At 40.7% G+C, this 14,765-nt stretch overlaps 1 protein-coding gene across 1 annotated transcript in view; it reads left to right on the top strand.

Annotated features, from left to right (window-relative positions):
• TGFA (transforming growth factor alpha) overlaps positions 1 to 14,380 on the top strand; it is a 60,098-nt gene extending 45,718 nt beyond the window's left edge. Inside the window, exons 3-6 of the mRNA XM_066593037.1 lie at positions 2,921 to 3,038; positions 4,250 to 4,399; positions 7,124 to 7,233; positions 12,489 to 14,380. Coding sequence (XP_066449134.1) covers positions 2,921 to 3,038; positions 4,250 to 4,399; positions 7,124 to 7,233; positions 12,489 to 12,496 — 386 coding nt within the window. The 3' untranslated portion in view covers positions 12,497 to 14,380. The remainder of the gene's footprint in view (positions 1 to 2,920; positions 3,039 to 4,249; positions 4,400 to 7,123; positions 7,234 to 12,488) is intronic.
• Positions 14,381 to 14,765: the final 385 nt, after the last annotated feature.

Below are 14,765 nucleotides of genomic sequence, written 5' to 3'. Positions count from 1 at the left end.
CCAAATCAGCAAGATTAGGTGTGGAAGACGAAAAGTAACCTAAACAAAACTGAATTTTCTGAAAAGTTCTAACACAATCATATGTGATATCCATTGAGGTTATAAGAAGAAATCAGTAGTTAGCATAGTAGTAGGTATACTAATTAGAGATGAGCGAGCATACTCGCTAAGGACAATTACTCGATCGCGCATTGTCCTTAGTGAGTATCTCCCCGCTCGGAAGAAAAGGTTCAGCTGCCGGTGCGGGTGAGAGGTGAGTGGAGCAGTGAGCATGGGGGAGCAGGAGGGAGAGAGGAAGAGAGAGATCTCCCCTCCGTTCCTCTCCGCTCTCCCCCGTCCGCTGGCAGCTGAATCTTTTCTTCCGAGCGGGCAGGTACTCGCTAAGGGCAAGGCTCGATCGAGTAATTGCCCTTAGCGAGTATGCTCACTCATCTCTAATACTAATGTATTAATACTGGATTATAGTATTACTAGAACTGCTAATACCATTATTTAGTACCTTTTTATTGTACCTCAGGCAGTTACATTAGGTCCTGTCCTCATATGAAGGGTGTTTTACGTCTTCACTTCCAGTTCTGTATTTTTGCATTCAATCCTAAGCTTGATTTTTACGGGCATGACATAAGTACAGATGTAACGGATGACATCACTAGTCACTAAATCTATGGATGTATTTACAGGACATTAAATGTACTCTTGTGACATGAACCAGTTCTGAGTCACAGTTTATCATTGCTGCCTGGTTACAGCACAGCTCTACGGGGCTTGCACCATTATGTAATGTTTTTTCTATACATTTCTACAGTGAAATATGATGTGAGACTAGGATTTGGTTTGTAAAATAATTCAGGATTAAAGTGAAATTTATTTCTGCTCTAATTGCTATCGTTCTTACACCAATTAATTTGGGATTATAGGAAAGGTTTGCATTGCCTGGTTAATTGCAGTAAGAAATAATGAGAGATCTCAAGATGGCCATACGCATTAGATGTACAGTAGATTAGCCTACTGGGGAAGGCAATGGCAAACCACCCTGCAAAAACAGTCTGCCAAGAAAACATCACGGTGTGACGTCAATTTAGGAGTAAGTCATGACTCGGTGCTTGCACAAGGGGACTTTACTTTAAATTAGCCTAACCCAGTGATTTTGGTGGAACCAGCCAAACATCTAATATATGGTGGTCTCCTGACTCTTCCCTAACAGTTGGTGTCGGGGGAGATAAGGATTGGGTAGTTGGATTTCAACTGGACGATCTTTTTGTTCTTGGGGAGATAAGCCCCTGTCAGAGGTGTCTTGCATCAGCTTTCGACAATCTTAGCATTCAGAACACAAGCTTGTTCGGCAGAGATGGGTGTGCCATGTATGGAATTGTCGGGTGAGACAGCTGTGGGAAAAACGGACATTCTAAAATGTATGGGCAGCCTTGGTGGCTGTGCTGCTTGCCACAAACCACACAAAAAGAAATGCGTTATGGAGCATACACTCTGTCTGCATGTGCCCTTAACTTCATACAGTGGAGAATAACTCATATAGCATGCAAAGGAACTTTGCTTTAATATGCCACGCTCATTCATATACCATTTTATAAAAAGCGTGCTCACCTCGGATCATGCATGGCAGTTCACATTGGCATCATATATTGCCAAATAGAGTGCCTACACCTCCATAATAAGAAACTGTAGTAATTGTAGTAACTGTAGTGTGCTTGATATGATGAGTAGCTATAAACTATTGTGTAAAATAAACTATATACTTACAGTATAAGTATGCCGTGGGTAGTGGTTTTGAAACGCACGATTCAGGATATGATACGACAGATGGAATAACCGGAACACACAATATTTATACAAGAATAAGGATGAACAATGCAATGATGATGATTAAGCAATGGAACCTTTACTGTACAGGTTTTAATCACTACCTACTGCTAACTAAAACACAGGAATAGTTTAATATCTGGTGAACAATCCCTACCAGGAAAACAATATCAATAGCACTTTACGAACAATGGTACTATTTCCCAAAAGGGCATCATGAAATATAATACACAGTTTCTCCCTGTGGGGTTAATGCTTTGGCACAGTTTAAAAATAAGGCTGTTTCTAGTTTACTCTTGCAATATGCCTTTGAAGGTTGCTCAATTCCCCAGGTAATCTTTGAATCTCCTCAGGTCAAGAAATAGCTCAATCCAGGAACAGGGGTTTCAGCAACAGACCTATCTCCTATAGCAGGGCTGCTGACTAACTATAGTTCAACTCTTTCCAGTATACACACACCTGTAGTCCCAATGAAGGCCAGCTGAACTTACGGTTTTGGAGCTGCAGCTTCTATCGACCCAAGTGATTCAGCAGCGCTGCCTAGGGTCTGAAGTGCTACTTTGTTCTTCCTTAGGTTCTTTGTTGGCACCAGACGGTTCTCTGTCTGCCTTGAAAGGGTTCCTTAGCCTTCTTTCGTGAGCAGTACCTATGGCAGATCTCTAAGCCTTCCATGCAGTAATCCAGCAGCCTACCCCTCTCCATTAACACACTCCTGCAACTCACACTTATTTCCTTAGATCCTGTTGTGCTGTAGAAATTGTCTATGTTATGTCCAGGCTTCAGCCAATCAGCAAGTATCCCGTGAGCATGCTCAGTTCTGCTGCTGTAAAATTTGCAGCAAATTTTGACACACAGAATGATTTTGGTGTAATGTTTGGTGCATTTTACAATCTATTTCCATAGCAACCTTTTAACCCTTTGGGGGTGCCCCTTACAAGTGTGCCAACAATTCCTTCATTCATTTCATAGAAACGTGCGAACCTAATAAAATTGTATATATACCTGAAACATATAGCAAAAACAAAAACTTCTGAAGATTCAACTCTACTATATATGCACATGGTGTATCAACTTATATCATAATGTATCCATTTTTTTGTAGATCCTCCAGTTGCAGCTGCTGTGAGATCTCACTTTCTGGATTGCCCGGATGCCCACATGCATTTCTGTTTCCATGGAACTTGTAGGTATCTAGTGCAAGAAGAGGAGCCAGCCTGTGTGTAAGTGACCATTCACATTACTACATTTTCTTATATTATAACTACAATGTATGAAGAATATGTTGGATTTATTGAATATTCTTTACATTGGAAACAGTGTCTGAAAAGTTTGTTATAGCCACAAACTTTTAGCCCCAAGACAAGTAATGGGCATATCCAGATGTTTTCTTTTAAGGTTCCCATGGAAATATTTTCTCATGTTAGTAAAACTTTGTAAATTAAATATTTGCAGTGCAATGTATGGAAAATGTTGTAGTAATAGAAGCAGATATACAGTATGCAGCCAAAGCAAAAATGAAGGCAAGTCTAATTTGCTGATGGATTAGACAGTGTCTACTTTACCTTTCTTCATGGTTAACATTAATAAGGGTATGTTCCCCTTTGGACATTATTTTACAGTTTATATAGAACTTGTTGGGCAACTTTACAGATACTGTACATTGTATCAGTGATCTTGTACTGATCCTAAGTTACATCCTGCAGGATCAGACTACGTTGCATTTGTTTGTAGTCTGTAACCATGGAGACGCATAGGGCTCCTATGAAACAACTGTAAATTTTTTAATTAAAACTCTACAAAGTTTCTTTAAAATGTTTGTGAACCTGAAGCTTAATGTAAATGCATGTATTAAAATTATCTAATAGGCAAATGACCTTGTTGTTTCCCGTTGCTTCCAAACTTCATGAAATGTGGCGAATATACAAGTTCATATAAATTTTTACGTTCTATCAGAAAGGCATTTCAATATGGACTTCAAACTTTCTGTCTCATCAACTCTGTTCTAGATATCGGTAGAAAACTGATAACCTTTGTAACCAATATTCGATAACATGAACATTCATGAAATAACTGGGATAGACCAGTTCTGATAACATTATGCATAGTTTTACGTCATTGATTTGATTGAGGGTTTTGCGTGGTTGGCTGTCAGCCTTAAACTTGGAGAGTTAAGTGTTTTATGGAGAAGAATCAAATCAACGATGCTATATACTATTCCCTCCGGTGATATATGAAATCTTCTTTAGTAATGTGTGGCTTAAATTAGATCAGATAAATGAAATGACTATACCATGTGATGTCAAATATCTTTTATCTATTAACTTTTAAGATATTTAACTACCATAAATGTAATAAGGCCTGACTTCCATAGTGTTGCAGATGTATAGTAGTTAGACCGAAGTTGACATTGCTTCCTTGTCTTGTCTTCCAGATGTCACCAAGGCTTTGCTGGCAAACGCTGTGAGCATGCTGACCTCCTGGCAGTTGTGGCAGCAAATCAGAAGAAAAACACCATCACGGCACTAGTAGCAGTGTCGGTGATATGTACAGGTCTTCTCATTATGGGGTGTATATTAATGCAGTAAGTAGGATAATGTTCTCTCATTTTATCTGACCGTTTCTTTCAGTCGTGACAATTTAGCATTAAACATAGAGATAATGTTAAAGGGGTTCTCCAGGACTTAAAGATTAATGGCCTAACCTTAAGCTGCTTCTATATGAATGCAGAGAGGGAAGAGAGATGGTGATGAAGCTGTCTGTCAACAGCTTATCTCTCAAGTACAAATGGATCGGGCATGTTGAAATCCAATTTCCTGATTCTTATCCACGTTGACATCTGCCATCCCGAGAGCCAAGAAGCCACCATGCACATTAGATGGCCAACCGATCTTGTCAATTTGGTAGATTCAGCTGATCTACTTCTAATGTGTATGGCCACCCTTAGGAGAGGCTAATATTGGATCAGTTTCAAAGCCGCATGTGGCTTATGGGCCTCTTCCTGTTAACTCATAAAGGGGTTTTCCAGAACTAAAATATTGATGACCTATTCTCAAGATCAGTAGAGGGGCCAAATCCCAACTTTCAGGCAAATCGGCTTTTTGAAGGAACCACAGGGCTCAGGAGAGTGCTGCAGCCTCTTCTCAGGCCTGTGATGTTACATCCATTGGTCACATGACCTATGTGCAACTTGGTCCCATTCAAGTAAGTGGAATTGAGCTGCAGTACAAGATGTACAACACTGTGTCTGGTATTCAGCAAAGAGGCCACAAAGCTCACCCAAACACTGCAAGCTCTTCAAATGACAAAGGTGTCAAGAGGTGATCCTCCACTGATCTGATATCGATGACCTCTGCTGAGGATAGGTCGCTGACATTTTAGCCCTGGAGAATCCTTTAATTCTCCAACCAAATGGTGAACACATGTTCACAATTTGGTGAAACAGTCAATGACTGTTCTACTGTCCTGGAACACTTCTGCTAGACACAAGGCACCAGCCACAGATCATTCCGCCCATTGGTCAGATTTTAACTGATTAGATTGGCATCAGAAGAAATTGCTGCTTTCAAGAGGCTGTTGATTGGGTGCTCAGATATACGTTTCTGTCAGTCGAAACCACGAAAAAGAAAAACGTGTAGTACTATAGAGACATTGTGATTGGCTTATTTGTGTGGGCACTCCTGTGGGTATGTCTATTTGATTATATTTTGTCATTGCTATGTGAAGGCACAATTTTATGGACCATTCTGTGCATTGAACACATTGGTACAGGCGGTTCTGTATTGATTGAAATACTGTGCTAGTGCTTTAATCTGTATGGTCCTCCTAGAATCACGCATAGTATAGTTACATATATAGTATATATACTAAAGTTGTCAGGTTTCCTACAACTTCTCCAGTAGCATTGTTTTTTCAGTACACATGTATTCATAATTATACATTTACATTTATTATACCTGTGTGAACATGGACTAGGTTCAACCCATCATATAAAAAGTGCAAATTATGTTCTCAGAGTAACAATGCTTCTGTATTCTCACTTCCGATGTCTACCTAACCCATTACAGCCCAAAATATTGTTTAGATCTGACCTATAAAATATATATTTTTGTGTACAGTAAGTTAAAGACCATTGACCACAGAATACACTGTCCTACCAAATGGAATTGGACACTTGAGCAATAATCAAAAGTAGTGTTTATTTACATATGTTAATACTTAATGGGGCCTACTTTGGCCCCAATGACATCGGATACTCTCCATGGCATACTTTCTACTAACGTCTGATAAACTTAAGCTGGTAATTTCCTCTATTCATCCTGGAAACATCTGACGAGTTCTCTCAAAGAAGATGGAGGCTTTTCATATTTCTGGACCTGACATTCCAGTTTGTCCCAAAAACGTAAATATGCTCAGTAGGGTTCAGGTTGGGGCTCTGTGCAGACCAGTCCAATTGTGGGATATCCATAACCTCAAACCAACATAAAACAGCTTTGGATTAGTGACAAGGAGCATTGTCTTGTTGCGAAGTGTGATTGTTCTCAGTAAGAGAAACCAAGTAATCTTGTAGATATGATACCTTTTAATGGCTACCAAAAATACATGATGTTATAGCAAGCTTTCGAACCTCTCAGGGTTCTTCTGGAAGGAACCTCCATGATGTAACCTCCGCCATACTTAACTCTTACTACAACACACTCAAGAAAAAAGCATTTCCTCCAACTGATTCGAAGATTTGAATAGTGTGATTCGTCACTCCATAGAACATTGTTCCATTTCTCGTGTCCAATGACAATGTTGGTTGCACCATTGTACTTGGCCCATTGCCTCTTTTTTGAGAGAACTCACCAGACATTTGTAGAATGAATGGAAAGAAATACCAGCTGAAGTGTATCAGATGTTAGTAGAAAACATGTCACTTGCTGTATCTGATGTCATTAAGGCCAAAGGAGGTTCCACTTAGTATTAGCATATGTAAATAAATACTACTTTTGATTCTCACTCAAGTGTCCAATTATTTGTTGTAAGATAGCTGTATACTGTGGGTACAGGCAAAAATTGAATTTCACTTTGCATTAATTGTGCCAAAGTGTCATCACCCCCAACCCTTTCCCCACAATACAGAGACTAATGATATAGCGCAAGCACTCAACAAAGTAGAACTTTGAACTTAATGTGGGATATTACTGATTTTGGTCTTGACCCTGGATCAAAGGCTATAAAATATCGTTTACAATACTTTTAAGAGTCATGGAGGATAAAAATAATCACCCTCTGTTAAACTGAGAATGCTGTTTTTGTATCACAGTTGTTGCAGCTGGAAAAAGCACCGTGAGTGGTGTCGATCAGCTATGTGTCGGCAAGAGAAACCAGATGGACTCTTCAAAGGGGGAGCTTCCTGCTGCAAGTCAGAGACAGGTAACTGCATTAGGCGTAACGTGAGAATGAGGTGGAGAATGATGAATGCATCGTTATATGCTTCTTAACTAAACTAATGTCATAAGTGTTAGTGTACAAATTATAACTGATGTCATAGCATTAAAAGCTTGACACCCAGTGAGAAGATGAGTGCGCATTAATTACAAGGGAGATTAAGCAAATGGACATCACACCTGCGCAGATGTCTGTAAAGGGAATATGTAAGTGTGATTACTGGCCTTGATCCATAACCCATATATAACATTCAAACTCAACTATCTAAAGATAGACATAGATGCACCAATAATTCAGGAATCTGACAAATAATAAGTGGTTAAAGTGGTCATCTAAGTGATTCCTGTGCCACGTGTGGCTCTTGGGTTCCTTGCATTGGCTCCCCAACTATTGCAGGTCCAGATACTATGGTGCACTAGTGGCACCAAGAATGCCATAACATTACTAGAACTAGGTACCAAGGGCAAACTCAGATTACTGGCACATAAGCCATATCAGTTGGCCTTTTTCATAACTTAAAGTGGTTGCCCCTCTATAACATTTCCCCTATAGGTCCAACGGTAATAAAATAACAAAGGAGCTGTACTTACCTATCCTCTACTAAGGGGATCCAGCGCTAAAGCCCCACCATCCTCCTGATGTTTGTTGTGGAGGACGATGTCACCGGCTATCACCTGACAGCTGCAGCCAATCAGAGGCCACAGTGTAATCACCCATTCTCCTGGCATCAGCACTCATATCCTGGGCACCATGATGCGAGGAGTTTGGTATGGTGATGCTGCAGCCTCTGATTGACTGCAGCGGTCAGGTGATATCTGGTGACATCATCTTCCGTAAAAAAAACACCAGGAGGACAGCAGGGGTGGAGCACTGCACCATGGCGGCAAATGACAGGTAAGTATGGTTCCTTTTGTTATTTTAAGCACAGTTGGACCTATAGAGGGAATCTTGTCCTGCAATTGGACAAACCTTCAACCCTTTTAATAATTATGATGCCTAAAAATCATCTATTGCATTTGGGTATTCTATAAAAATGTGGGGACCTTTGATTTGTAGTGAAAAAAATCTTCAGCTTTGGAATATGAATATGTATTTCACCTATCGGAAAATGTACATTCCATCAAATACATACAAAAGGCTTAGTCAATGGGAGTTGAAATCCCAGCCTGGTGCATGCATGGTCAATGGAAGGGGCACATGCACAGTACGACAGTGTTACTATTGCCCACAGTAGAGTGCCACGCATACCCAGGCTAGGATTTCAGTGCTGTTAACCATGAAACACTGTAGCGGAATGATAGAGCTGAGGTGAGTTGGAGACTTGTTAGGCTTGGGACCACCTTATAGGAATTTGCGGCCATATTAGCATAATCAAACAAAGTTTTTTTTTTCTCTGCGATAAAGTCTGGCATAAAGGTATATCTGAACACGTAATAAAGTTCCTTACCAAACTCTGTTATTGATTTAGTAGCCACAAAGGACCTCACATACTCTGTTTCATTGGGTTGTCCAAGATTAGAAAAACATGTCTACTGTCTTTCAAATACAGTGCCACATCTATCTACGGTTGTGTCTAGTATTGCAGCTCAGTGCATTAATGTGAATAGGGCTATGTTGCGGTACCACACACATCTGGACAAACCCTTTAAGTATCTGTGATGTCATGACATAATATGTATTAACTGCCTTCGGAAGGGACAGGCAATTAAAAAGTTTCCTACAACCATTTGTAAATCGGAAGCACACGCTTGCATGGTTGGTACTGATTATAGTACCTTGACAAAGCAATTAGCATTGACAACCCCGTCAGTATTTTAGGAACAGCTTTGTAAATTGCCTTTGATGTGCTTCTGAGTCAGGAGGCTTTCATGGTGGCAGGCCTGAGAACCAGTTAATAATCCTCCATTTATCCATTAGTTCACCATCGGAAAACAACAGGTGTGACTTGGCTGATGTCAAAAGCGGAGAAAAATAGTCAACCCCCTACTTTAAGTTAACTGCAGAACCTCATTTGGGTGAGGAGTCTTTCCATCTCTCCAAATGTTTCCATAGGAGACAAAGTGACTCTGTGCACGTCCCCAGCTAGCTCTGACGCACAATGGCTGCGTTGTTTTAACGTTGACGGTGGAACGTAACAACACTGTGGATACTGTAACCTTTCAGCGCCGTCGTTCACTGATTTTAAATTCCATCTGGCAGGAGGCCACAGATTTATGGTCTGAGCTGCCCTTTTCAACCCCTAAACCCAAAACCTCCCTGGTTTCCAAGCTTCATCTTATAGAACATCCTGTTTCCACTTTATATAAAATTAGCACAGACAGAAAACCAGCTAACCAAAGTAATTCATCAATGATGTTTATTTGATGTGGTGTCTCTACATTTGATGACCATTTCACAAAGTAAGCTGATAATGAGGTGTTGTCTTTTAAAATTTAGCTCTATCAAATAAAGCATTTGACTCTCACCCAAAAAACAGGCTCAGGAAGTGCTCTTAGTTTTCTAAGTAGTAGAAAGTACATAAGAGTTACAAGGGCCCGGCATTAGACAACGTCCAATAATTGGGTGACGACTTCTGCTAATCAAGTAGTTTATAGTCATTAACATCATAGTCGTCATATGATGGTCCAACTAATTAAGGGTGGTTCATTTGTGAGTAACACTGTAATCCTAAATTTCAATCCCGCCAGGCAAAAACCTTCATTGAGCTTGTAAGGTGTCTTGGTGCTTGCATGGCTTGCATTCCTTTAAGCCCCATTTGTCTTTAGAGAGACAACTGTTGCATGTAAATGCTACCATCGTTTGCTTTTCATCCGAACGATGATTTTTAGTTGAGTTTAAAATCCATCATTCAGACGGAGAGCTGATAGCAGGGACGCTGTGATTCTCCACTGGAGCTCTGATAATATTGTTTTCAGCTGCAGTCTCCTGGCAGAACAAGGGAGCTGTATGCAGATAACAGACCACCTGCTGTTATCTGCATACAGCTCAGGGAGGCTCATTTACATGTAAATGAAGCTTATAAGCTGCTAATGGGCATTAGTGCCCAATAGCAGCTTATGCAAAATGATCGCTCAGACTGTCATTCTTCCTATCTTTGGAGCAAATTTTGAGCGATCATCTTTGCGTGTAAATGGGGCTTTAGTCACTTCAAGTGGTGGATGCCTATTAATGTATTATTGATGACTTAGGACTTATTTAAATGTATATTGGACACATTTTCACAGCTACCGGTAGTAGATATACGGGACCATCTGATGCATTGGATTCCAATGCATCAGTTCAGATAGTCAATTTTTGGGTGCGTAAAAATGGTTGGCCAGAAAAGATAGTGCATAGGGTACGCATTCCAGTCCTCCATTTTTACGCCGGCCGGAAAAGATAGTTCTAGAACTATCTTCAGGCCGGAATACGGCGGCTGGTCCCATAGACTCCTATGGGAGCCCATGGGAGCTGCCGAAAAAGTGAGGTGGGAGGGAGTTTAGCAGAGGCTCCAATAAACTCCCTCCCCCTTCCCTCTCCCTTTTCATCCCTTGCCAGGATGGGGTGGGAGATTAGCACACTAGCGCCCTCCCCTTCCTTTGCCAACAGCCAGCAAGTGGTGGAGAGGGGGCAGGAAGGGGGAGGGAGTTTAGCAGAGCTAAGCTCTCTCCCCCAACCCGATGGTATCCCGGGATCAACGTATACTCACCACACCCGGGCTGTCTGAACAGGCGCATAAACGGGAGTTGCCTCTCATTCATGCGATTTTCGGCCATGCCCGTGTTAAAGGAACCTTATCCTGAGAATAGCTCATCAATAGTCAATTTTGCAATGACTACCATCATGAAGTCTGAAGCTACAGATCCATCAAATGTTAACTTGACAGGGTGTTAAATTCACGGTTCCGTCAAACTTTAAATTGACCTATAATACAGCAAAAGCTATTGAAAAGTTCAATCACTGCTCATTTAACATGTTTCAATGATTGTACCAAGATTACAAGTTATTGTCTATTCACATGGTCGCCGAGACCCCCACTGATTTCGAATACGAGGGTCTCGTGCCCTCAATCCTCTTCACTGTAGGATTTCTGTACCTCCTACAGTGAGGAGGAGACTGAATAGCTCACTGGTCACACAAACGGTCCATCCACTTTCACTGGGACTGGCGAAAAACCTGTGTGGCAAGCGCTCGGTTATTTCCGTTAGCCCAACTGACATTAATAGAGCACCGACTCCGCATACTCAGCCAGAGGTGAAGCAACCTCTGCAGTCACAGGCAGAAGGAGACTAGGGACCTCCATTATTGAAATCGGTAATGGTGAGACCCTTATCGATCAGCAAGTTATCCACTATCCTGCAGTTAGGGAAGAACTTGTAATCTTAGTCTAGCCCCTTCAAGTGTCAAGTTAGTATTTGTTACATCCTTACAAGTAGATTAGTTGTTTTCAGATGTATCCATCCCATGACAATCACAATCAGCATACACATACCCCTATATAGTTCGTAATTAGAGATGAGCGAGCGTACTCGGAAAAGCACTACTCGCTCGAGTAATTTGCTTTATCCGAGTATCGCTGTGCTCGGGTCTGAAGATTCGGGTGCCAGCACGGAGCGGGGAGCTGCAGGGGAGAGCGGGGAGGAACGGAGGGGAGATCTTTCTCTCCCTCTCTCCCGCCCGCTCTCCCCTGCTCCCCGCTGCGACTCACCTGTCAGCCGCAGCGGCACCCGAATCTTCAGGGACGAGCACAGCGATACTCGGATAAAGCAAATTACTCGAGCGAGTAGTGCTTTTCCGAGTACGCTCGCTCATCTCTATTCGTAATAGCTAAAAAATATGTTCATCTATGTTGCCTATTGGGTCATAATTGCTATCAGTGACTATTTAGAAGATTAAATATAACTATAATCAGAGTCTAATTGCTGAAATGTTCATTTATGTGATTTCCACATATATACAGTGGCCTTACCTTGCAAATTATCTTCAACTTCCACTGAATTTCTAGTGACAGAGTGTCTTGAGTTTGGAAACTTATACAGGAAGTTATTATAGTGTCTTGTAGTGGTGGCAGCATGTAGGTCATCCACAAACTAAATTATCTATGGTAAGCATAATCTAGGGCAATAAATGGATAACCTTTTTCATGACCTCTGGAAGTAATTGCTATAGAGTGAATAATCCTGTCAGTCTGACTTCTGAACTTGACCTCTTGTTCATTGATATAGTCTTCTAATTGTCGAATTCTTTCTTTTGTTCTACAGTGGTCTGAGAAGGATCTGCAGAAAACAAGGGCATTCCCCAGCTAAGGAGCCACCTTCCTGACCCATCCTGCTCAATTCACATCTCAGACTCCAGCTGGGACACATATTCTTGACGGGGCACATGATGGAGTCCATGATCTTTCCAAAAGACATAGGAACTGTACCCAATGTGTCTTGCATAATGTGAAGCAGTGGAGAATGGAGAAGGACAACACTTCACACTGGAAATTGAGATATATTTGGATACCAAGTACTCTATGGGAATCATTGAGTGTGTCCAGCATAAGGAACACTGAAGCTACAAGTGTTGAACCTGTTTTGTTACAAAAGCATTTAGTAGTATTTTAATTCTACTACTACCAGATGGGCCTTCAATGTGTAAGTCAATGAGTTTTGGTCCCATCTGTTGGTAAGACGTCGATATATACTTTTTTATTATTTTGACACTCTGAAAAGTGTTGCTTCTATTGGACCATTCTCTTATTTACCATGCTGCTGGCATTTCAGTATATTCATAGATTTATATCTAGGGACAGCTTGGTGATATCCACGGGAATAGAAAATTCATTTTGACTCGCTATGTTGACCCATTCAAACTTGAGGAGAAGAAAGTTATTTTTGTATATTTAATAAGCAAATTACCTATACAGTGCATTAGTATTAATCTTCTTTAGTCTATTATCTTTGGTCTAGTAAAACTCATGAGAAGAACTCACATGAACATCCAAACTTCCCTAGTTTTTTTCTTTTTGACCTGTTTTAGCCAGCTACAGGATGCATTTTAGTTCACAAAGTTCGTATGAACAGATATTCAATGACCAATTGGATTGTTTTCTCAGCATATCTAAGCATGAGTCACGAGTAGTACAGCTCATTCATCGTTCACCAACGCTGCACACTGAATGGCTTGGATTATGGGCATTGATCCAATGGACTCTCCCTTCTTCAGTTCTTGTATTGTTTCATTGCTTACTTTTTCAATTTGTACTCTGGAAGAATAGCACGTTCGGCAGGAAGAAGTAACATGGTGTCCTAATTATTGACTTCCATTGTAGACACTGACGTGGATGTGAGTCATCCTAAAATGAGGGTTTCGATCTCATAACCCCATGTCTGGAGGCATGGCATCAGATGGCTGGCATGGTCTACATTCCTTAGCTCGGCTCTTACCTGAGGTTCCAAGGAGATGATATGTGACTGTCTAGAAGTCATATTCATTGCTGTAAATCAAGTTTTATCATGTGTTGACTATTCAGATTTTACACATAGCCTTCTTCCAGCTTAAAGGAAGTCTATTGTTAAAAATATTACTCATTTTTTAGAATTTTTTTTCAGGATTTTTTTTGGCCCCCTGCAGCACACACTTTTTTAATTCTGTACATTTTCAGCAGACCTGTGTACAGTAAATGTTATCAGAAGGGTCATTAAATTATCACTAGAAAAGTTATAAGGACTGACATCTCTTTTGTGCTGCTGGAGACTAGATAGACAGGGTTGCACAGCTAATAATAGTAGAAGGGGAAAAACATATTTAAGCACTAAAACTCCATTAAAGTGACCCTCCAGTTCTGTAGAAACAAAGATGGCCGCACCACTTCTTTGACTACAAGAACCACATTGTGCATTAGTATGCATCACTAGTCTAAGACACTACATGCTGCTCTAACTGGCCAACGCTGCTAACATAGGCATTACTGGCCAATCAAAGCAGCATGTAAACTAATGAAGCATACTAATGCACGATGTGCATCCTGTAGTCATACAAGTGGTGCGGCCATCTTTGTTTCTCTATGACCATAGGATCGCTTGAATGTGAAATTTGTTTTAAACAATATGTGTATTTTTGTTACTTTTTATACCCATTTCAACTAACAGTAGATTGGACAACTGTCATACAATATATGAATACAATGTATAAATTGTACAAAACCATTTTATTTCCCAAAATATTGGTCGTGTGTATATGTCTGTCACTAAAGATGCGTTTACAATGGTCAATGATTGTTAACAAGCGTTCAATAGAACACTTATTCACCCGATCATTGCCCTGTGTAAACAGGGCAATGATCAGCCAATGAACAAGCAAATGATCATTCGTCAACCGCTTGGCTCATTTATGCCACTGAAACAATCATCGTTCTTGGTAGGACATCTCCCCGTATGCATAGGGGATATTCTGCATTTTTCTCTAATACAGTTGGCGTAAGCCTGTGTATAGGCATTGAATGAGTGCCGATCTCATTAATTGGTGCTCATTTAAAATGCTTGCTCATCTGT

Source organism: Eleutherodactylus coqui, chromosome 2 (genome assembly GCF_035609145.1).
Source record: "Eleutherodactylus coqui strain aEleCoq1 chromosome 2, aEleCoq1.hap1, whole genome shotgun sequence".
NCBI lineage: Eukaryota > Metazoa > Chordata > Amphibia > Anura > Eleutherodactylidae > Eleutherodactylus > Eleutherodactylus coqui.
This window is presented reverse-complemented; position numbering and strand designations above follow the sequence as displayed.